The sequence below is a fragment of the Micromys minutus genome (assembly GCF_963924665.1).
Source record: "Micromys minutus genome assembly, chromosome: 18".
NCBI classification, from domain to species: domain Eukaryota; kingdom Metazoa; phylum Chordata; class Mammalia; order Rodentia; family Muridae; genus Micromys; species Micromys minutus.
In genome coordinates this window covers 27,432,630-27,458,199 of record NC_137953.1, presented here as the reverse complement: position 1 = coordinate 27,458,199, position 25,570 = coordinate 27,432,630, and the positions used below count along the sequence as shown (strand labels likewise).

The window sequence follows — 25,570 nt, the reverse complement described above, 5'->3', positions numbered from 1 at the left end:
GGTTTTGGGGACAGAATGGCTCTCTAGGGCATAATTCAAGGTTCAACCCAAACCTGGAAGGGGATTTTCACAGTTTTGATCTCTCTAATGATGACAAGACCTGTGCGTTCTGAAGCAAGGGTTTTCCTAAGGTAGTGGCCAGTCTCTGATGCTGTCACTAAACCTTGGGTTAGGGTTTGTTGACCTCAGGCATGTTCCTCCTTCAGTTCAGTGGTACTGAATATCAATGGCCTCAGAAGAACTCGGCCCAAATAGCCGAAGCCAAGATTTCTGTGAATAAGGGATGGAATCAAAATGAACAACTGTCTCTGTTTCCACCCCCTCTCTCTCCGCCCCCCCACCACCGTGTGTGTGTGTGTGTGTGTGTGTGTGTGTGTGTGTGTGTGTGTGTGTGTGTCTATTCTGAAGTGCATTTTTTGTTATTTTTCTTTTCTTTCTTTTTCTTTTTGAGAGAAAACATGAAGTTGGATGGCTATAGAGGTGAGGAAGTATCTGAAAGGAAGTGGGTGTTAGGCAAGAATTTGGCCAAAATATGATGAAAAACGCTTTTAATACAATTTTAAAAACTGAACATGTTAAAATGAAGAAAACAGAACACAATCTCTTTAATGTGAAAAAAGAAAACTACAAATTAAGACTAGAAGAAGCATCTTGACTGTTTAAAAGTGGATCTATTTCTGCTGTGGGCTTATGGATAAATTCTCAAGTTCTACATACTTACACTTCTGTGCTGTGTATAGTGCTCAGTGAAGCATGAAATGCCACACGTGGTCCATCTTCTATTTAAAAACTTTCCCCCAGTACATACTTTGTACTTGGTACTCTAAGGGTGAGCAGGGAGGGAAACGAGTTCCAAGCCTTCGCCACCTCCCATAGCTCTCCCATCTCAACCCATATACTCTATTCCCAGGGCCTGGGACCCTTTCACTTGCTGGTCCCACAGTGCCTGCTATGTCCAGCTCCTCTTATAAGCAGAACCTGTGTTGTTCCAGCAGGCCCGTGGCATCCTTCAGGAAAGCCTGCACAACCACAGCAATTTGGTTTCATTGACCCTGATAATATTATATATATATATATATATATATATATATATATATATATATATAATTCTCATCATTATAACAAAATACTTGACAGGAGAAAAAAATAGGGAAGGGGAAGGCATGGCATTGGAAAAGCATTGGGAAGGAAGACAGCTTGAGACACTACTGCAGATATCAGGAAGAGATGGCTGCAGCTGGTAGCCTCCACTTCCTCCAGCTAGGCCCCACCTCCTGAACAGCTCCACCAATGGAAGCCCAAGTGCTTCCATTGTGGTAGGATAGTTGTCACTCAAACATAATCATCTCTCATCAGTGTGTCTGGTACACACACACACACACACACACACACACACACACACACACACGTATATGTGTATGTATATATATATATGAAGTATATATGTATATATGATGTATGTATATATGATATATGTGTGTATATGTATATGCATATATATATAGACATGTATAATTAGAATACTGACATTCTATCAATTGTGATGTCCTTGAGGAGGAATCTACAGCCTTCTTCATTACTATCTATAGCAGTGCCTGGCTCACAGTAAGGATTCAATTAATATTGTCCGATAAAGTTGAGTTCTTGGAATTGGACATTAGTCCACAATTTGGTTGATAAGAAAGGTGATCTGTTCATTTTTACACCATCTTCTTTTACATACTGAGTTCACGCTGGCAAGTAGGAGATTTATCTCAGTTATTCCACCCCACCTACCTGCCTAGAGCTGTATGTATCAGGGCCAGAGAGCCTTGGACCTGGAGAGAGGCCACTGCTAATGAGGTCTTTACCTGTGCCAGTCCCTATGGTCATGCCTACTTGGTGGCCTTCTGTAGTTCCTGGGTGAGGCTAAAATCCTTGATTCCTTAGAGTGTCACCCAATTCCCCTCCTATCTTCTTCTCTCTAGAAGCTGGTCCATCTTGTCCCTACCAGGAAGAGTATGCACAGAATTTCTCTGCTGGGAGACTTATTTTCAGTCTGGTGTTCTCATTTGGTTTTCTAACCCATTTTGATTTCTCAAAGCCCATCTTCTTCTTGGGCCTCTGGCTTATGGAAAAATAAAATCCAGATCACTTCCAGAAGGATGGGTGTGTGTGTGTGAGAGAGAAAACATCCAAAAGCTTAGACAGAGGGCAAGCATGTGAGTTCTACCAGTGAAACAGCATATGGGAAAAGTGGTTATACTGGGCAGGGGTGGGAAGATAGGGGAAGGAGAAAGACACAAAGCTTAACCGTGTCTCACACCCAGTTAGATCCTGAAGGTTGATTTCAATTTTCTTGGGTAGAGCATGATCAATAGTCAAAAGCAAGATAGAAGTAGAAATTGGGTGTGCTTTCAGGTAAATAATCTCACCTGACTGCAGGTAGGAGAAACCAGAAGATGGCGGCTGGAGCCATTTTGTGGAAGGTCTTCCAAGCCAGGGGGCCTGATGTCATCTGTTAGCTCTTGGCAATCACTGAGCCAGGGAGCCTCTGAGTTGTGCTTGTGAAACTCCGTAGCAGCATGGTCTAGGTGGATTGAAGTGGGCGGAGGAGCGGCTAGCAGCAAGACCTTCTAGGAGTTGTGTGGTACTCAGGGAACACATAGACCATGCATGGCACCTGCTGCACACAAGGGAAGGGTGGCTACTATGCAAAAAGGGTGGTTCTCAGCAGGACCCAGGAAGCTGCTGGTTCTGAGGAAGACAGAAGACACCAAATCTGCTTGTGCTGGATTTGGTTCCATAGAGCTAAAAGGAGCTGTAGACAGTGAACTCAGTTCAGGCTACTCCCTTTGGCCTTCTCAGTCAAGAGAGACACAAGGTCATTGCAGAGAGGAGAGGACACCCACAGGGTCACTTAGGAACCTGAGAGTGATCATGGTTTCAAGCAATTGCTAGACTGAGTGTTAAAAAACTGATACTTGTTGAGGAACAGAGCCATGTCTTGTAATCTCAAGTTTCTTCACCAATAAACAAGGTCTCCTGGTGTCCTGGTATGAAACCTATCCAGGTAGATGTGAGGGGAAATACCTTTAAGCTGGGAAGAGAATTTGAGGCTCTAAGTCTCACACACAATCTTTGCTAGAAAACATTCGCTTCTTCTTTAGCTCACAAGTACAAGGCCTGGATGTTTGAACACTGAAACAAGTTTTAAAACTTCATACCTCGAATAGAAAGTTACCAGATTAGGCCACCCATAAAACTGCATAGCTCCCTTTGACAGTGAACTGCTTGACTTCCTGTTTGATTCTCATTGTCTCCTGCTGAGCAGTTGGCATTTCATTTAAAGGAAACTCCTACCTTCCTTTCATGTTTCCACACCACCAAACCCCACCACCTAGCATCACCTCTAGATTCTGACCTCCTGCTTTATCCAGTGCCACCAGCTGTTGGGAATATAGGGACTTGATTAGAGCAAGAATTAGGAAAGAATTATACAGACCTTCCTGTGTCCTTATTTTTGCCAGCATCCTCTTTACTGGAAGACTCTGCTTTGGCAGGTGCTGCCACTAGTAATTTTCAACTAACTGTTTTGGGGGTCAATCACTGTACCCTGAACTGCCTAATAACATGGGATTACTGAATTCTTTTGTTACTTAATGATATATTATATGTGTATATATATATGCATATATGTTTGCTTTACCTGAATTTTTGAAATATTTTATCTTTATGCATTTAATTATTTTGACTGCATGTATTTATGTATACCATGTGTGTGCTGGCTCCAGGCAGAGGTCGGGAGAGAGCTTGAGATTACCCAGAACTAGAGTTATGGATGTTTGCATACTGTTTCCTGAGTCCTGGGACCTGAACCCAGGTGTTCTGGAAGAGGGACAAGTACTCTTAGCTATAGAGCCATTGCTCCAGCTCCAAGATTACTAGCTTCCTTTTCTAGCTTTTTTGTTGTTGTTGTTGTTGTTTCATTCATACATCTTTATTTTTTTATTTGTGACCTATTTTTTCATTTTATTAGATATATTTATTTACATTCCAAATGTTCTCCCCTTTACAGGTTTCCCCTCCATAAACCTCCTATCACATCCCCTCCCCCGCTTCTATGAGGGTACGCCCTACCCTCCCCCACTCTCCCACCTCCCTGCCCTGACATTTCCCTATTTTGGGGCATCAAGCCTAGGCAGGACTAAGGACTTCTTTTCCTATTGATGCCCAACAAGGCCATCCTCTGCTACATATGCAGCTAGAGCCATGGGTTTGTCCATTTTTACCCTTTGGGTAGTGGTTTAGTCCCTGGGAGCTCTTGTTGGTTGGTATTGTTGTACTTATGGGGTTGCAAACCCCTTCAGCTTCTTCAATCCTTTCTCTAACTCCTCCATTGAAGACTGTTCTCAGTTCAATGATTGGCTGTGAGCATCTGCCTCTATATTTGCCATGATCTAGCAGAGCCTCTCAGGGGACAGCTATATTGAGCTCCTGTCAGCATGCACTTCTTTACACCAGCAATGTTGTCTGAGTTGGTAGCTGTAGATGGGAAGGATTTCCAGGTAGGGCCATCTCTGGATGGCCTTTCCTTCAGTCTCTGCTTTAAGCATTGTCTCCAGATTTCCTCCTGTGAATATTTTTGTTCCCCCTTCTAAGAAGGACTGAAGCATTTGCACTTTGGTCTTCCTTATTCTTGAGCTTCATGTGGTCTGTGAATTGTATCTTTGGTAATCTGAGCTTTTGGGCTATTATCTACTTATGAGTGAGTGCATAGCATGTGTGGTTTTTTTGTTGTTGTTATTTTGTTTTGTTTGTTTTGTTTGTTTTTGTTTTTTTGTGATTGGATTACCTCACTCAGGATGATATTTTGTAGTTCCATCTTTATCTCTGAAGAAATTGAAGAAGATCTCAGAAGATTGAAAGATCTCCCATGCTCATGGATTGGCAGGATTAATATAGTAAAAATAGCCATCTTGCCAAAAGCAATCTACAGATTTAATGCAATCCCCATCAAAATTCCAACTCAATTTTTCATAGAGTTAGAAAGAACAGTTTGCAAATTCATTTGGAATAACAAAAATCCCAGGATAGTTTTCTCAACAATAAAAGAACTTCTGGGGAAATCACCATCCCTAACCTCAAGCTGTATTACAGAGCAATAGTGATTTAAACACACACACACACACACACACACACACACACACACACACACACCAAAAACTGTATGGTATTGGTACAGAGACAGGTAGGTAGATGAGTGGAATAGAATTGAAGACCCAGAAATGAACCCACAAGCCTGTCATTTTTTCACAAAGGAGCTAAAACCATGCAGTGGGAAAAAGACAGCATTTTCAACAAATGGCGCTGGTCCAACTGGAGGTCAGCATGTAGAAGAATGCAAATAAATTCATTCTTATCGTCCTGTACAATGTTCAAGTCCAAGTGGATCAAGGACCTCCACATAAAACCAGATACACTCAAACTAATAGATGAGAAAGTGGGGGGAAACCTAGAACACATGGGCACTGGGGAAATTTTTCTAAACAGAACACCAATGGTTTATGCTCTAAGATCAAGAATGGACAAATGAAACCTCATGAAATTGAAAATCTTCTGTAAGGCAAAGGGCACTGTCATTAGGACAAAATGGAAACCAATAGATTAGAAAAGGTCTTTCCCAATCCTACATTTGATAAAGGGCCAATATTCAATATATACAAAGAACTCAAGAAGCTAGATCCCAAATAATCAAATAACCCTATTAAAAAACAGGGGACAGACCTTTTCTAGCTCTTACAATGCTTCTGAGTTGAATCTGTGGCAATCAACTCTTTACAAAGTAGCACAAGAGGGAGAGGAAGAAGAAGAGGCAGAAGAGGGAGGAGCCTTTGACAAGTTGGAGTAACAGAGACTTTGGAAGTTTCCTCATTCTCCTGTCTCTGAGCTTTTGTGCAGAGGCAAAGATTGGTGGAGTTTGCTTCATGTGTGAGACCAAAGGAGAGCGATGTATCTCATTGGTTATAAAACTAGACCTTTGAGGAGCTGTCCTGTGACTCAAGCCTAACTAACATGAAGGTCTTCTGGGGACACTAGAGCTCATTTGAACAAGTAATAATGTATTAGAGATCTTATTTCTTCTGCAACCCATGGCTGCCGCTGAAATGCCACTGAGAAGGTGTTGTTGTCTGAGTAAAAAAGTCCCTGCCCACTGCCACTCCACCCTGTCCAAAGTCAACTTCGGTTTTCAAATGCAGAGGCACTTCAAGCTTTTGTCTTGAAAGCCATGCCTATTTGTTAAACTTTTGTTTATTCTGGCCCCCAAGCCTGTCACTTCCCTCCAATGAATCACAGGATAGGGCCATTCCAAAATGTCCTCTTTAAAGAATAGTTCTCTTCCCTGGGGAGACAGGACTTGGCAAATGATAGCCTGTGCTAGCTGTTGTCCCACTTACCCACCCCCATGCAGGGATTTGAATACAGAAACATCACACATGCCACCAAAACCATTTGCTAGGTGGACATCCAAGATCTTTTCCTGGGTGTATGGACACAGAAGGGGAAAAGTAAGCCAAGTTTACTTGGAAGTTAGTCCAATCAGCTTGTCATGGACCAGAGGCTTCACCTTTCTTATTAAAGGAGTTTAGGGAACTTATTTGAGAATTCAGATTTTTAAAAATTATTGGGAATAGGAGGAGAAAAATAAGAGCTAGATGGAGGAGTGTTCAGAGCCTCACTGTGCCTGCACAGCAATGCTGAGACTCAGTGAAGGGAAGCACCCCCTTTTCATCAATGGAGAGTAACTGGACGCCCCTTACTCTACTCTCTAGCCATGCTGGAACTTTGCCCTTTAGAGGTCAGGCTCTGGAGCTATTCATAAAGAAGCATCTTCTCATCGAAAGCACTTTCAACCCCGTTAGAAGGCTTTAAGGGCAGGGCATGAGGCCAAGTTTGCCCTTGGGTTCTCATCACACAAAGAATGTTTGTCTCTCTCGGTTTAGTGTAGCAGTAACAGGAGGACCCCGCTGGAGGAAGGCCTGAGAGCATGGTGTCACTTGCTCTCTCCCTCAGTCCAGGAGTATCTCCTGTACCGCCCTCTCTTTTTCCACATGTGAGAATCTCAGCTATTTTAAGACACGAGCAGATAGACATGTCAGTTCTGCTTGAAAATATCCATTGGGAAGTTCTCCAGCATTGCCAGTGCAGGGCAACAGCAGGCAGACTCCGCCCCCTGTCTTCCCGCTGACATGGGACACTGATGTGTGGTGGGCAGATTTTGATTGCTTGCTGCCAAAACTTCTAATCCATCTGTGCCCCTTTCTTCTAGTCCTGGCATCTTCATGGGGGTCCTCTGTGGGGGTCCTCTTTCTCTGTCTGTTGCTTTTCTTCTTTTTTTGGTATGATATTTTGGCAGTGGCCCCTGTCTCTCCAACAGATGCATATGTACATGTATATGTACACGCATATATATGTACATATCTATATGCCTATGAAGCAGATGAAGCGCAGGTACAAGTTCACAGCCGTCAGGCAGTTGTGTGTGCTGTGAGGTTGTTTATTTACTTTGCAAGGAGCCTCTTTCGATTTCCAAATGTGAAAATTAGACATGTAAGAAGAAGATTAGTATGCGCTTCCAAAGATTTGGCTAGAGGCAACAACACTTCCTGTAAAATCCACTGAGGCTACAGCCCTGCCTCCCTCTCGCAGCCAGAGCCCAGGGGAATGCACTGGGCCCCTGCACCACACAACCAGGCTTGCCAAGAGTCCTGCTAAAATGATTGAACAGATGTCTTCTCTTGGTCACCAGTAGATATAAATCACAACAGTGCTTCATTCCTAGGCTCAGTATGCTAAGGACAACAAAATTAATCACTTTCAGGGTTTTTTTTTCTTCTTCTGAATGCTTTTTAGATATCCAGCATTGTAATAGCAATGGCCCTGATACTGTGTGAGAAAAGTCAACACACTCGTGCAGGGGGGCTCTATGTCATCCCCCAGATACAAGCTCCCTCTGGAATAGGGGAGCTGAAGAGTCCCCAGCTAGCTTTATTCCTCAAGCACCTTACATGAAGAACAGAACAGTTCTTAAACAGCAGATGCAGGGAGGGGTGAAGGGGACAGAGCGGGACTTTCTGCTCATTAGGTGTTTTAGTTACATGACTTGTGACAAGATCCGGGCCTTGTTTTCTGGCTCTACATACTGTATTTCTGGTGGCATGACAAACAATAATTTGGCAGCATTCTTTAAATGACAAGTCTTCGAACTTTGCAGAGACTTGTAATTCAAATGCACTTGCTTATATAGCATTGCCTCGGTACTTCTCAGGAGCCCAGTGCCCAGTGGAGACAACGTTCAAAGTAAACAGTGTGTCTGCTTCTCCCCCTTCCCCCTCTCCCCCTCCCCCTTCCCCTCTCCTTCCTCCTTCCCTCTCTCCATTCCTCCTTCTTCCTTTCCATCCCTTCCCTCCCTCTTTCTGTCTCCACTCTCCCTTCCTTTCTGTCCTCCTTTTTTTAACGTCAGAAAATCAGCACTAAATTTAACGCTCCTTTGAAATTAGATTTTTTTTTTTTTTTTTTTTTTTTTTGCTTCACAAACAGCAGCGTGCAAACATTGTTGCTGTCAAAACTTTTCATCAAAAATGCCTGGGGTTGAGCGCGCATTTTCTGGTGGAACACTTGCTAAATGCCCATGAGCCTCTTTGTTCGCTTGGCTCTGCAAAACAAAAACACTAACGGTGTAGTCAAATGTTTAATTACACTCTTAACATATGGGCAATAAAAACACAGGGCATGTTAATTAAGGCAGAGACTACAGAAGATAAAATAAATACCAAATTTAAAATATCTCAGTTCTTACTGGGTATAGTGGCTCCTCTTGTCTCTCATTGCAGAATTTGGGAAGCAGAAGAATTCGTGTAACTTTAAGGCGAGATTCTTTCTTAATACAAAGAAATTATCAAATTAAATTAAAACCTTACTTACGAAGATAAACTTAACAAGTAAAAATTAAAGGCCAGCCGAAGCCTCAGCAGTAAAAGCTCTTGCCAATAATCCTGATGGCGTGGTCAATGGAACCCTACAGTGAAAGAGAACTGATCTCCACAAGTACCATCCACATGTGCATTATGTAGACAGTTATGTGATCAGCGCCTTCCCCCCCCCCCCCACATGCACACACTCACACAAATACATGCACATATATGTATATATGAAGTATCCAGTTTCTTTAAAATATGTTTGACTTTTAATGGTACACAGTGCTTGCATTCTGGAAATGTCACTGCTAATACCTTTAATAGGAACAGTGTGTGGCTATGATTTGTCATTGGGGAAGACTGAGTTAGGCTGGCAATCTTGAGTTAATGTGGCAATTGTGTCTAGTTGTGTGCTCAGTCTATTTGATTGCTTGGTTTCCATGACAACTGGGAAGGACACTTCACAGAGCTGCATGGCTCCAAGCAGAGGACGGTCCTCCTTAGCAGAACCACACTAACCAGGCAAAGACCTTCTCCATCCTGTCTCATGCAAAGGTTTCATTGAAGTTGTTGTGGATTTTAGGGATTTGCTTTTGTTTTGGTAATGTCCTTAGAGTAAAATGGAAACATTTCCAAACATCTGTTTCTCTATTCTCTTGTTATAGATTCAAGTCTTGAAAAAAGGCACCACCTCTCTGATGGTGGCATGTCACTCCCCCTTGCAACGCAAATCTGTGCCTCCTTTGAGAAGAACACATGTGAGAATGACATTGGCCATTGGCTAACAAAGATGCTGTCACAAAGTAGTTACTTTCCTCTTCCCCATCAAGAGTTGAGTGCTACAGTTTGTAAAAATGTGTTTCTGTTAAACTGATTTTGTGGTGGAATCACAGTGGTCTTCCATTATGACTATGGATTGACATTCATGTGTCTGTCCCTGTTCAGTTTTATTCTGAATTTATAACTAGATGCAAACATGATTTTCTCAGCTATATAGGGGCCGCATTTTTATAACAAAGTACTATTTACAATCATTGAGAACAAATGTTCAAACACTGAGAAAGGAGCAAAGTGTTACAAACATTGGGAAGCTTTTATGACGTTAGCTTGGTGCTTTGAGGAAATTAATCGTGGTGATGTGTCTGCTATAAGGAACTGTTTCTGGTAACATGGTGGACCCTGAGACACCAGAAGAGGCTTCCACGGGCCCCTCTCCATGACCACCACCCTCTCTGTAAATGTCACAGGTTTATACACTAGAAGGGCACAATGAGCAGCGACTTTCAATATGACTGAGCTTATTCAGGCTCTTATTTCAAAACGAAACAAATAGACAGACATTCTAGAACTTAGCCCTGGATACCGCACATGGGATAGTCACCCCAGTGGTATCTACAAAGACTCCTTGCAGTTAACCCTCAAAACCTGGTTTTTCCTTAGCCTCCGAGATAACCCTTCCCTATTTATTTTGTTTTACTTTTTAGTTAGATTAAAAGGAATTCTATGGAATTTTCATATTTAATTTTGGCTGATACCGCCTCCTTCCTTAAAGTTAACTCTTTAAAGATTCGCCTCCATAGGGCTGTTCCATTGGCAGGGCTGTTGAGTGTGATTTCTGGAGGCATGGCAACTCACTGAAACAGGGAAAAGCCAAACTGGGCCTATGTAGAACCGTCAACCCTGTGTTCTAGTGTCTTTGGTACTGGAAGGAACTCTGCACACCATCAAAGGAGACATGTAAGCACCAACCCAGCCACAAACTCTCTGATGTACAGTGGTGTCCTGCCTGCAAGAAATGCTTGAGCAATAGTGGCATAAAGCTTATGGAAAAATCTGATTTGTCCAAGGCACCCTTACAGATGGAACCTATACCCAACACTGTTCGAGTGACCAAGAACCTAGGGCAAAACCAACTCCTATTGTTCTAAAAACAAAAACAAACAAAAAGCAAGGCATCAATAATAGAACTCCTAATGACATTCTACCATACTCCTAGATCAATGAATTGTTCAGCCAGCATCAGAGCTCCTGTCCTTGTCCCCATTTGCTCCTCCTGCACCAAATGGGGACAAGGACAGGAACTTACAGCCACAAGGTGTGGAGAGTGAGAAACCTTGGAACACTGAGCCTTCAATGGGGTGTACCCTCCCCTCAGAGCTCTGGGAAACCTGCCGAAGAGGAAGAAGAAAGTGTAAGAGCCACTTACACAGGGAAAGGATAGCACCAAGAGAACAGAATGAGTCCTTCTAAATCCACATGATCATCAGATGTATGGACTGAGTCTGAGGCAGCACACGCAGATCCCACATGGTCTGCCCCGGATGGGATTCTAGAGCTGAAAGGAGAAGTGAACACATGCTCGCATCCCTGACTCAGAAGCTATCTTAGTTGATAACCACTTGCAAATGGAAATTTCGTTTTCTTCAGGAGAATCTAAATGGGGAAACAAACTACTCGTAAAGGCAGGCAAGACACAGGTCCAGCAGTAGATGCCAACAGAAAATGAACTCCATGGCACCTTTGGAGGTTCCTTGTCTCATAGTGTCCTGCCCGGACTTTTTTCTTTTTAATTATCTTAATCTTAATTTTATCTTTCAATATTTTTTTTGCTTCTTTCTCTTTTTCCCTACAGATCCTCTGGGTATGTATTATGGCTTCCAGTTTAGTGTTTTTATGGGCTTTCTGGGGGGTGCAAACAAGTGGGTCTCCTCCTTTTCTTGAGCTCTTTTCCTCTAGTTTGTTTATCTAATTACAACATTTTGGTTTTTTTTTTATCATAGTGTATTAACATCTTTATAGTTTTATTATTATTCCTTTGGAACCTGTTTTCTAAGAAGAGATGAAGGGGCCAGATCCAAATGTGGGGGGAGGTAGAGGGTAAGGGGAGAAACTAATCAGAATAGATTATGCAAGACAATAATCTATTTTCTTTTTTTTTAAACATTTTATTGTTTCTTTGTGAATATCATATCATGCACCCCAATCCCATCCATGTTACCCTCCTCTGTTACCCACCCTCTGCCCTTGCAAGCTACCTCCCCACACACAACAGAGAAAAAAAATCTCATTGTGGAAGTTGTAATGTGTGGGGTATGTTGAGGTAAACCCTTAGTCTACCCTTCTTTGTTTGCAGATGTTCATTACAATGACTCCTTGCTCCTCTGGCTTCTGCTACTCCGTCAATACTGGATCCTCACCGGGACTCCTCTCAGACAGCCTATTGTTGCCCTGTGTCATGGAGATCCTGTAGTTCTGGATCTGTAAAACCAGCCAGGCCACTACGTGCACTGCCGCAGTTCATTGATGGAGTAGATGTTGGGACGGGCCAATCTGAAGCCCTGGATCTGGGCTGAGGTATCTGAGCTGGTCATCACCCAGCTCTCCTGCTCTCACCCTTAGGGTCAGCTCACTGGCAGCACAACACCCCCCACCCCACCCCAGCAGCCAGGACCAGCTCTCCCCTGCTGCCCAGACAAGATACAGAGTCCTTTCTCCTAGTGTTGCAGCTGGTGAGGGACATGGCCAGTTCTCCCATCTGCAGTAGGTTCTCTTCTGCACCATCTCCCAGAAGACAAGAGGCAGGACTGGTTCTCCAGAGCTCATATCCTCAGGGCCAGCTGACCCCGCCACCCTCACCACCCCCTATTATCTCTACCCTCTCCACCAGGGTCACCGCCACCTTCCCCATCAGAGTCAGCTCTACTGTCCTGCCCAGGTCATCAGGTAAGGGGCAGGGACAGCTCTCCTGCGTTTATGACCTTGTTGGGAACAACCTTCCCACCTACCACAGTTGGCGAGGGCAAAGGGAGGGAACAGCAGACAGGAGGCATAGCTGGCTCTCCCACACTCACACTCTGAGGCCAGTTCACCCACAATTCCCTTATCTAGGGGCAATTCTACCTCGCTGATCAGGTAAGGTACCAGGCCAGCTCTCCTGAATGCTACAGAAGGGGAGGGACAGGGCCAGCTCTCCAGCCCTGATGACCCCAGGGCAGGGTTTCCTGCTTGCCACAGGTGGTAAGAGAGGAGGGGGAGAGGGGACACAAGTGGTAGTGTCAGCTCTCCAATGCTTGTATCCGTATCCTTGGGAACAGTTCACCCGCAGTTCCTGAAATGCGTAGTGCTTGTGGCAGCCCAGACCAGAGACATCTGCCTGGCCTTTGGTGGTAACAGACCCCTCCTGCTTCAGGGCCATGAACCAGACATGGACCAGAACCGGTGGCAGCACAGGCCAGGACCACACCACAGTTCCAGTTGGCATCACTGGCTGCTTACATCAGGGTGTTCCCCATTACCCTCGGGTCTCCATTTCTGCCTGTCTTTGCGGTGCCCATGTCCTTCTGTTTCTCTTTCTCTCTAATTCCCCACCACTCACTTGCTCCTCTTAGTGTGCCCAGGGTGCCCTGAGTGTCTGAGGCTGTCTCAGGAGTGGTCTCAGGAGTGCTACACCCTGTTCGTGTGTTATGGTGCTGAGGAGGCTTCATTTGGGACATGGCCTGCCGCCCTGGAAGGCCGGTGAGGGCTGGTGGTCATCTTAGGCTAGCTCCCTGTCCAGGCCTCCTGGCACCAGACTGAGGGTCATCTCAGGCTTGCACGTTTGTTAGGGAACGAGACTACTAATCATTCGGCTGTTCATAGACAAGAACACTCAAGAGGGATGCAACCTCTCTCCTCTCTGCCACCTACTGGTGCACATGTGACATAGTAGCCATGCCTGCAAGGTCTATCTAGGGGCAGGTCTACTTTCAAAGAAGGAAAAAAATTAATTCTTCAGTAAGCCAAATTATACCTGAGGGATACATTTCCCAAACCTAAGCATGCTGTAGAATTTCAAAGACGCCCGGATGTGACTGACACTTTAGCCAGAAGTACGCCAATGAATGTATATTCCCAAACACCTATATTTTGGTGCCAGGTCAGCTCAGATTTTTAATTCTAACAATGACATAAAATTAGGTGGCTCTTTATCTAATTACAGGAAGCAGAGAACTTAAAACTCAGATTTTAAAAGACTAAAGCACTCATCTAATGTGCCCTACAGGCTGTTTACTGAATGTGTACAACCCAACCAAGCAAACAAACTTGCAAAGAAGAGAAGACAGACTGAGTTCACTCTAGGCATCAGATTCCCTGCTTATCAAGAGCTAGTGACATATCATTCTTCTTCAAGGAAGGTTTCTGTCTTTGAGAATTACAAGGTAACTTCTATGCGGAGACTTCCTGTGTTCAAATTCCCCTCTTGAGACTGTCATACCTGCATCCTCTCTTGGGGATGAACTGTTGAGCTGTTTTTCCAGTAACATTCATCAGCACCATCAGAGGCTGATACAGTTGGGATCTGAAATGTCTCCACAGGTTCATGTTGTGAACAATTATTTCCCAGGTGGCTGAACTGAGTCTGGAGGCTGTGGAATCCAGGATGTGGGGCTCAGCTCTGAGAACCCAGGGGTTAACTCTGAAGGTACAACTCAGCCTATCTTCAGCCTAATTCTCTGCTTCCTGGTCCACTACTATGTGAACAGCCTCTCTACACATTCCTGCTGCCAGGGGCTGAGCCCTGCTATGCTTTTCCTGCTGAGATGGGTTGGAACCTCCAGCCAAAGTTAATCTTCATTTTTTTAGTTGTTTCTGGCTGCCAAGAGCAATAATATAGAGTTACTAGGACAGATGTGTGATGAGATAAACCGACTTAGTATTCACAGAGCCAGATGATGTTACCAGTCTATAATTTATTGCATTTTCTGCCTTGGAAAGGATTAGATATTCCACTAGTGCCTCAGAATCCATTTTTTTTCATCCCATAAATTAAGACACATGATGCACATGAACCCAAACTGTCACTCAAAAGGTCATGTGTTTCAGGGAAATTTTATTGATAATAAGTACCTTGGAAATATAAAAACGATACATTTCTAAATTTACATGACATCTTTAGTTTTTTTAAAAAACAACATTCTTTTGTGATTAAGACTGTTTCAGGAAAATAGCTTATGAATCGTAAGGTTCCCATCCTCTGTCATAGATGAAGCGGTTGATCATATCAAAAGATCTCAGTGGCTGGTCATAGGGCAAAATGTGTCCTCCACCTCGGACAATTACCTTGGAGACCAAAGACAAACGGACATGGGGAAATAAATATTTTTAATACATGAAAAGTATAAATTCACCATTTAAAAATATATGTGAAATTCAGAATGGTGTTGCTATGTAGCTCAGTGGTAGAGCCTGTGTGAGTCCTTGAGTTCTGTCCCTAGACAGAAAACAGAAATAATGACAGAACACTCCCTTCCACAAGCCTTGGAGTTGTATGCTCTCAGTGAGAGGTAGGAAGATTTCCTTCCCCATCTTGGTCGGGTGGCAACTCAACAGAGCCCACTGTGTCTTTTAATTAGCCAGCCAAGTCTCATCACTCACAAATCAAGGATGCAGCCACTCAGAAGCTTCCAGAGGTGAGGGACCAAGTGTGGTAGGTTTGTGATTACATATGTAAATGTGACAAGATTAATCTCAAGGCTCCCCAGATGGAAATAGTCTTATCCTCAGAAATGATATATTTTGGGAGCCTCTAAGCTCATGTGTTCCAGATGTTGGGGGGGGGGGTCATAAGTGTGCCATGAATTTTAAAAGGGTTATGCAAGCACTTAAACCATCACTCTAAGGTAGTTTTAATAAAACTATTTCAATTCTCCCTGGACCTATAGATGTGGGCCTAGCAGGAGAGGCTTCCCAGTTGGGGCTTTTTCAGCATCCAGAATGCAGAGGAAGTCACAATGGGCTTGTAATGCAGACATGTCAGGGCAGATGTCTTAGGAATCTCTGGTGAAAATATTCCTGGACTGAAAGAGTGGGCAGACACAGGTGTAGGGATGCAGGGATTCAGGAGTGCAGGGATGTAGGGGTACATAGATACAGGGGTACATGAATGCAGGGATGCAGGGTGTACAGGGGTACTTGGATGCAGGGTTGCAGGGTTGCAGGGATGCAGGGATTCAGGGATGCAGGGGTACTTGGATGCAGGGTGTGCAGGGATGCAGGGATTCAGGGATGGAGGGATTCAGGGATGCAGAGGTACTTGGATGCAGGGTGTGCAGGGTTGCAAGGATGCAGGGATGCAGGGATGCAGGGGTACATGGATGCAGGCAGGTGCTGCAAGGATACACTGCCAGTCAAGGAACCTGTTCCCGAATGTGCAGGAAACAACAGGCATGCACTTCTATCTGCAGCCCCAGTCATTAGGAATGGGATGAGACAAAGAAGAGCTGAACTGGCAGACAACCACAGGATACAGGCCTGCTGGGGTGTGCTGCAACGAACAGATTAGATGTTTGGGGATTTATTTTTAGTTCCAGTAAAATACACTTAACATAAAATTACATCTTCAATCACTTTAAGGTGTAAAATCCAGTCACATTTAGCATATCCTCTATCACGAGTAGGTAATTGTGGATTATTTTCATTGTGCCAAAGGAAACAGCGGCCGATACTTTGGCTGCCTAGTCCTCATCCCTTCAGTCTCCGGCAAGCTAATCAGCTTCAGCTGTGGTGGATCTGCCTATTCTGGGCAGAACCTGGATGGTTGTATGGAGGGAATGGCATGCTCAGGTTTCCACTGTAAAAATAACTTAATGTCTAATGAGGAGGCTTCCAAGGAAGTGATCCCTGAGTAAACAGTGGAAGACAGCAGCTTGGATGAGAAGGATGGTATAGGCTCATAGCAAAGGAAATGTAAGCGGAGTTTCCAACTAGCACAGAGGCAGCCGGAAGAGAGAGAAACTAACCAGAGGGTGGCCACCGATGATATATATATATATATATATATATATATATATATATATATATATATATATATATATATATATATATATATATTAGTTCTATATGGACCGCCAGTGCTGGAACTAATGCGGGAGAGGCTGCCACTGAAATGAATTAATGTTAGTTCTATATGGCCTGCCGGTGCTGGAGCTAACGTGGTGAGACTGTCAGGGTCAAAAAGTACCTAGGGGCAGCATGGAGCTGTGACAGAATGGAACTGGTTGCCATCATTTTAATATTTACCACAGCACAAATCACTTGTAACTCCAGTTCCAGGGAAGCTGACTCTCTCTGCTGAAAACCTCGGGCATACACATGGTGCATATACGTACACTCAGGCATACACACATGCACATAAAATACACACACACACACAAACACACACACACACACAAACACACAAACATTTTCACATAAAAAGAAGGAGGGTTAACTATAGAAATGATGAACACAGGAGAGAGAGAAGGTGTCCCCAGAGTTCTGAAAGATTTGCCAACCTAGCACCCCATTGCACAGGGAGGTAAATGTCTCACTGAGACATTTTCAAGGAAACGAGAAACAGGGCAGAGGAGGGGGAACACATTTTGACAACTGAAAGGTTAAAGGATGTCCATCAAATAAAAGAAAAAAAAAAGGTCTCTATATGATATACAGAAACACTGAATATTAATAATAATGGGGTGTAAACCAAAGTTGTGTAAACTAAGTGCAAACAGTTAAAAAGTCTCCTTTTGTATTTGGAATTCGGTAAATATATCAAACCAGATATATTTTGTAAATTAGGATGTCTGTGGCATGATTCTTAGGCAAATATTAAGTGTGGGTAGATAGTAAAAACACATGTTACTAGCAAATTATAATGTGGGGGGACGTGATGTCTCTGAGCTACTGGATGGGATAAAAGGATGCAGAGACATCACATATGAGTCGAAAAACAAAGATTGTTATCAGGAGTTTAAGATAGACGAAACCTTGCCATTAAGAATCAGACTCCTCTTCAGGTATCCCATGGACAGCTGAGAGGCAAAGGCCAGTAGTGGGGCCACTCAGCCTTACCCCAGCAGGTCAGCAGAGGGCCATGAACGCACTCAACAGTCACTTCAGGTTTTATTTCCCGAATCATCAGACAAGCCGCTCGCTCACTCTGTGGTTGTGACGGGGACAGATGCCAGCATTGACACTGCAAGGGACAGTGCAGTGTGGAAGTGCAGAGCAACCCAGAGCCTGCCACAGCCGGGTTTGAGCCCAGCTTGGGATACTGATGGTGACTTACGGACCTCTGCTTTCTTATTTGTAAAATGGAGGTAAGACTTAAGGTCACCAGGTGTCCCATTTTGCTCAGGATTAAAGGATCTGGGGGATACAGGGCTTTAGTTTGAAATGGAAAAATAGTGTCAGACCATCTGGGATAGCTGGTCGGTCACTCTAAGGAAAGAAGAGACTCATGGTAACTTTTGAGGTTCCTGTCTCACAATATGTCAGGCCTTTCTGTTTGTTTATCTTTTCTTATATTTTATTGTATTATTTTTATTTTTACTTTATCTCGTTTACATATTGTTTTTCTTCTCTCTCTTTACAGGCCCTCTGTGTATGTGTGGTGGCTTCCCGTTTAGTGGTTTTTACAGGATTCCTGAGTGAAAACGGCAGTCCTCTAGTTCCTGTGCCTCTTCTTGGGCTCTTTTCCTTCTGTTTCTTTGTCTTGCCCAATTCCCATGTGTTGGTCTTTATCATATCTTTTATTATATTTTATTTGATTAGTATCCCTTAGAATCCTGTTAATTTTGTAATGAGACAGAGAGGGGAAGATCTCAATGGGAGGGGAGGTGGGCAGGAACTGGAAGGAATAAAGAAAAAGGAAACTGTAATCAGGATGTAGCCTATGAGGAAAAAAAACTTATTTTCAAAACAGGAAAAAAAATTAAAAGGAATCAAAGAGAGCTTGCATATGAAAGAATACCCGGTACTCTGTCTGCAACAAACATTACTTCCACTCCATTTGCTGATAGAGAAGCATTATAAGCCCTCAACTGGCCACAGCGCTATTGCCTAAGTTTTTATGGTCAAAGAAATATTTTCCCTTTTAACTACCAAGAGAAAGATTTGCAGCAGTAATAAAAATAAATAAATAAATAAATACAACATATTAACATACGAATTTAGAATAAAAAAATGACAGTTCACTTATCAGGGGTGGAAATATTAATCTTCAGATGTATTTTGATTCCCACATTAGGAATCCAATCCCTCTTGCCCTTGGGAGCAGGAGAGCCGCTTGATCAGACCTCCCTCAGCCTAACTCCCTCTGGAGCCCACCCCTTCCTCTTGCCAGCACCCATTACCCATCCCATTCCTTCTCTCCTTCCCCTCCCCAGCTCCCCACAGGTAGTACCAACCCCCTTTTGTTGCACAACACACAAATGACAAGCAGGCAAGGAGACAAGACCTTACTTGTCTTAGCAGAGTGGCAAGAAACTCTTCTGCCTTTCCCCCTTTTTTGGAACTCACATGATACCGCAGCGTTTAGTGCAATTAAAAAGTAATTCAAACGTCCCTTCCTCACTCGGCGGTCCTGAATCCAGTGTTTGTATTTGACATCCACGGGAGGCTAGAAAGCGCAACTCAGCTCATTATTTTTCCTTACCCCATGTCTTACTTCAGCTTCTATATTTCTTTCTTTTGTGTGAGGGTTGGGGGCGGGGACGGCAGGCTAAGACATCCGTGCCCTCTCCCAGTGGGGATGGCTCCTGGAATACTGGATATCACACACCGTGAGCCTGCTACCCCACCCAGACTTAATACTTCCTGCTAAAAGCAAGGTGGGTGATTCTTACGGGACTGTGCCAGGCCTTTCCTACAGAATCAGAAGAGCCAACTGGACAGTTCGTTGCTTAGCTCCAGACTTGGTGGCATAAAATCAGTGCATAAAATTAGCTGAGGTGAAGGTAGCACGGCAGAGCCCGACAAACAGAGCAAACGAAGGCCTTTGATAAACCCCCAGGCAAGAGTTCTCTGACATCCTTGTCCTTCCCAGACAAACAAAGCACACTCTGGCATGCTTCCATCTTTTCAAAGGGAACCCGAGTGCCACTGTATTGAAGGGTTGGCCCCTCAGCGCTACTGGAAGAAAGATGGCAGAGCCTGTAAGACAGTGGTTCTCAACCTGTGGGTAGAGTTTGGCAGCCCCTTTGGCAAACCTGTATCTCCAAAAATATTTATGCCACGATTCATAGCAGTAGAAAAATTGTAGTTATGAAGTAGAAGCAACAGAAATAATTTAATGTTTGGGGTCTGCACAACATGAAGAACTGTATAAAAGGGACTCAGCACTAGGAAGGTTGAGAACCACTGGTTTAAGAGCTCTTAAAGTGAAAGGAAAAATTACTGGAGCTGTTGCCTTCAAAGGAATATTGAACTCTGGCCTCTTCCAGTTTTTTTTTTTTTTTTTTTTTTTTTTTTTGGTGGGGGGGGTGTGTTTTTTTTCTTTGCTTCCTGGTCACCGTGAAGTAAGCAGCTTTGCTTCCCCCATACAACCTCTCCAGGATGACCCAGGTCCCCGACCTCAGAGACCGTGATCAGAGTGACCTCTGCTCCTGTAACTCAGTTCTCTCTCTCTCAGTGGTCTTATCACAGCCATAGAAAGCAACCACCACACTAAGGAATGCTCACCGAAACATAAGTTATGAGGCCCCAAACTCTACTGAAACCTTGCCTCTGGAAATCGGATGGGCTGGATTTCAAATATTTGCAGAAAGATGAAAAGACCTGTTACCTGCTTGCCTACCTGCCCATGCTTGCCCCACGTATTCTGTAACTGGCAATGAGGAGTGTCAAGACTACCCACCCTGTCCTGGCTGCTTGCATCTACAGCAGAGTGCTGCGCATGCTCCAACGCTGGGATGTTTAGGGTAACATCAGACCGGACAGGGCATTTGAATTTCAAACCCACTCCTACATGGATCCCAGAATCCACAACTGTTCCTGGGTCCCAGGGATTTGGGGTAGAGAACTTGCTAAAGGTTAGAATGTTCCCGATGATATTTTCTGAAATCAAACATTTGAACACGGCGCCCAAAACTGTGAGGAGACGCAGTTCCTTGGTCCAGTGAACACTGGGGAAGTCACCCCGCTCAACTCTCCATCATTTTTTAATTTCCCGACTCTGTTTAGCATTTCCAGGAGTGATTTTTGTGACTGTTAGTTACGCTTTGAATCCAAACAACAAAAAGTTATACTGTTTAAAAAGCAAACCCAATTCTTGGCTGGTCCCTGAAAAGGCCATTAATTTTTAAAACCCATTCTCCATGGGTAGATGATTCTTTACGTGTTGGACTTCAGAGTGTTTACTCACTTCCCATTTAATGAAATGGTTCTCTTTCGAGTTTCAATAGATTATTAAAAACCACTCACCAGATAAGGGAAAATTATGCATTGTTGCTAGCTGTGATACGTCAGTAAGGAGATCTGCCAGCCAGTGTATATTTTAAATCATACACTAAATTAGTTCCCAGAGTATTAACTAAGCGCAATTCAGACAGCTTAATTTAGAAGCATTCTTGTTCTGCTAAGCGGGGACCTTGCTAATGAAATAGAACCATTGAGCTAAGGAGGCTGCTGGCAAATACTTAAGAGTCAAATTGGGAGTGGCTATTGTTTACTGTTTCCTTTGTTTTCAGGAAGCAAGCTCTGCGTGTGTGTGTGTGTGTGTGTGTGTGTGTGTGTGTGTGTGTGTGTGTGTGTGTGCGCGCGCTCGCGCTTTTAAAGCTAAGGAAACCAAACAAAAATCCAGAATCCAGTCTTTGAAAGCAAGGATGCTGTCCTCAGCGGCAGGATAAAGAAGCCTGCAAGTTCTTTCATAACTCAGCGTTCCAGAATTGGGGACACAGAAGGGAAATAGTCTGTGGCTGAAATAAACAACGCGGCCCGGATTATTCTAAGCTATTCCTTATCCTTGCATGTCTAGTCTGTCACCTAGAAGACACCCTGCCCTATCTAAGTGTGGAGAAGACATCTCTCTCACTGGGAGGGATGAGAGAGGGGGAGGGGAGGAGAGAGAAGACTGGTATAAAGATGAAACTGAAGCAGTTTGGCTTGAATGCCAAACTCAGTGCCAGGGACTATGGTGAGTGGCGCACAAAAAAACCAGGACACATTATTTCAGCCCCGAATGCCTTCGTGTCCATCAGAAGTCGGCTCCCATGCTGCCCAGTGTAGTGCGTGCAACAGGGGATGTACTTAATCAGAACCATAGAGAAGGAGCTATGCTGAGGAGCAGAATCCGGGAGGGCTTCCTGGAAGAAGCATGGAAACTGAGTTTTGCTAGGCAAAGGGGGGATATCACAGTAGCTAAAGCAGCAAGCACTTTCTAAGGGCAAGCATGGGAACCCCATGGGACTTGCTAGGCACAGCGCTTATGGGGAGTGACATGGTGTCCTGCTTTGCCTCTCGGGGGTTCTAATTGGGAGGCAGGGAGAGCAGGATTGAGGTCTGAGCAAGTCTTCCTTAAGCCAAGTGGAGTTTAGACTCCAGCCAAGGGAGTCAGTCAGAGGCTTGCAGCAAGGAAAAGGCACGACCAGACTTGCAGTTTGGAAAAGTACTGAGACAGGGGTCAACGGATGAGTTGAGATAGGCGAAGGAGCCCCTGGGAAAAGGAAGAATCAAACAATGGCCGTTTAAAAATACAAATTTAGCACGCTCTCCTTTAGAACACTGCCACAAGGCAAGGAGAGCTCCATCTGGGAATTCTCAGTGTGGGAAAGCCCGTATGGTTTCTCAGTGCTGCCCCAAACGCCGTACTATTTTTATTGCTTTGTATGAATGCAGCGCCATGCTTTTAAAGTACTTCTCTGTGGTTTCTATGACGAGCTTAGGGAATGAATCGAACCAGGCCAATGAGCAGGAGACTACAAAGCAGATGTGAGAGAAGTTTCGGGGGTGGGGGACTGCCAAAGACGGCCCTCCTTCGTTTTCTGGTAAGGCTTATGGTAAAGTAGGATCTCAGCAGAGCAAACCAGCTGAATCCGGTCTCCTTGTCTAGATGGACAGGTGATAGACATGGGGAGGATTCTGAAGGAAAGAATCGGGTCCCCCCTCCAGCTGTTTAATGCTGGTTTTGCAGCTGTAAAGGACAGCGGAACCTGATGCTTTGACTAGTTGTTTCTTGCTGCTGACTAGTTGCTTCTTGTTGCTAACTAGTTGCTTCTTGGTGCAGAGCCATTGGTTGGTGGAGCTGAGTTGGAAGGGCACTGAAGGAAGCCATTTTTGCTTTTTTTTTTTTTTTTTTCTTTCTTGAATCCAGCTTTGGTGGGGGAATACATAGAAAGAAACATTATTGCCACTATAACACCCGGAGACAGGGGCATACCACAGTCAGTGCGGTTGATGGGGTCAGAAAAGTAAACAGCAGAAGACAGGAGGAAGCTCAAACTAACACAGGCATTAAGGTACAGAAGAGATGCAAAGCCTCCCTCACCTAAAAAGCCCAGGCAAGTAAAAGATAAGGACAAAGACCCTGTGTTCAGTAACCCGACCTCTTAGACAATAAGGACACAGTCTATGTGGAAGACACATGCCATCTAGTCACGTCAACACTGGCACACAACATTGGGACCCAAGCATGCTCACGGTGAGGCCATTGTTAGGCACAAAGTCTTGGCCTAAGGGTCCACAGCAGGAGATGTGTAAACAACGCAATCATCACTGAAAAAGAACAGTAAAACTGAACACATCAACACCGGTGAATCCCACCAGTGTAGGTTGACACAAGTTACATCACCACAAAACACACACTGACTGGTCCCTTTACGTGGACTTAAGCATGAAAAGGAAAAAAAAAATACATACTCGTAGAAAAATATTACGTATATAAAGAACTGTTAATACAAATAAGCAAGGGGAGAGAATGATAAACTCAACACCCAAGACATTTCCTTCCAGGAGTTGTAGGGAGGGATGGGGGCGGGAAGGCCAGGGTTATAGGAACACTGGGTTTCTTAACCTGGCCGGCAAAGATGATGGGGTTCACCTCCGCTTTGCCTCGCCTTCCCACAAGCACTATTACTCCCAAGCATGCATCCAATATTTAATTCTAAACTAGACAAGGAAATGCCTATTGATGGCTGTCAAGCTCACAGCCAGGAATCTGTGGAAGACTTAACGCTCCTTCTCTTCTCCCACCAGAGGCGATGATGAGGTTAGGCTCTGGCTCAGCCCCGTAGGTGGGAAGGGCACAGCAAAACAACAGAGATGAAACAAAGACCAAACCCTGGAAGTCCCCTCACACAGCAGCTCCAGGAAGGCAGAGCTGCCAGAACCTAAACCTTGGGACTCGGGCTGCTGTGTAAAAAAATAAATACTAGGAACAAAAATAAATCCTGAACTCCCCACCCTGGACAGCACAGGCCCAGGAAGCCTGCGTTCTTGTTTTGAAGCTTGCCCGCTGTTGCTCCATTTCCCTTCTTTTTTTTCTTCCTCCCCATATGTTAGAAATTTGGTACAAATGAAAAGAGAATTAAAGGCTGGGTGCTCGTCCCTTATTGTCAACAGGTGTGTTTCAGAGCCCCGTTGAACCGGGAGAGACTGAGGGTTTGGAAATAATTCAATCCTGAATGCAGGCATGGTAATACACATCTGTTTTCCCAGCCCTGGCAGAGCCAGAGGAATGCAAGTTTGAGGGCAGTGTGGGCTGTACGGCGAGCCCCTATCTACAAACAGACAACTAAGAGGAACAAGAAAGAAATGTCTTCTTGCTGCATTTAGACATTTTTATAAAGAGCGCTTAATAGAAAAAAATGAATGGTAAACTCTGCCTCATCTCTCTCTGCTTCTAATTCAAATAGAGATGGGTTTCCCACCACAGCGAAGCAATAACTAGACACAGCTCCAGGTCAATCTGATAAGCATTACTGAAGTCATTTAATCCCTTGAACTTTTAACACATAATATCAGCGACTGACCCCGGCGAACACAGAGGGGAGCTTCCTGCCCATTTGAAAACAGACTGATGCAGGAGACATCCACACAAAGAGAGGCGAATACCACATGTTCACTGGGTGTCCAGCACAGTGCAAAGTAATCAGTGTATATATCTCAATAATCATCATGCCAAATCTTCCTGTGATTTTTTCATTTTCTCTTTAAGGCTAACTATGTGTGCGTATACTCAACAATAAAAAATGCTTGTGTAAGGGGAAACAGACCAGAAATGAACACTATTTCTTGAACTTGCCAACCAGTTTAAGAAATCTAATGTGTCATGGGTGAGGAGCCACTTGGGCAGGCTAAATAGCTTGCCTGATATTACCCTGCTAGGGAATAGAGCAGGGACCTACCCAGACATAGCAGGGTTTAGATAGGAAGTGGCCCTTAAAAGACTCAAATATTGATGGCTTTGGCCCTGGCTGATGGATCAGATCACTGGAGAAGTAGTGTAGCATCCAGATCTGAATGTAAACGAAGAAACAGACAACAGTCTACTGAGGCGTTGGAAATCTGAGGGCACTGTTGGGATGATGGGTCAAGTTGGAGGAAGCTGGTCACTGGGAGCATGCCACTGAAGGACATATGTCTCAGCCACTGCCCCATGCACTCCAGTGCCCATGATCTGAACAGCTCTGTTCTTCAACACCTGCCCTCTCTTGCCATGTTCTGCCTAGTCACAGGCCCATAGTGGCCCGGCCAAATGCCCATGGCCTGAAATCCCAGAAACAGAGACTGTAAGTACTACCCGTCTCCAAAGTTTCCCTCAGATGGTTGTCATGAGAAACATGAGCACACTGCATCTGTCCTCTCAACCCCTCCTC

At 44.3% G+C, this 25,570-nt stretch overlaps 1 protein-coding gene across 2 annotated transcripts in view; it reads right to left on the bottom strand.

Moving 5' to 3' along the window:
- Positions 1-14,945: 14,945 nt before the first annotated feature.
- CPVL (carboxypeptidase vitellogenic like) overlaps positions 14,946-25,570 on the bottom strand; it is a gene marked incomplete at both ends in the record, with an annotated part of 98,236 nt that continues 87,611 nt past the window's right edge. For both annotated transcript variants that reach the window (XM_080931855.1, XM_080931856.1), the window contains one exon: positions 14,946-15,056. In XM_080931855.1, the coding sequence (XP_080787981.1) occupies positions 14,946-15,056 (111 nt within the window). The remainder of the gene's footprint in view (positions 15,057-25,570) is intronic.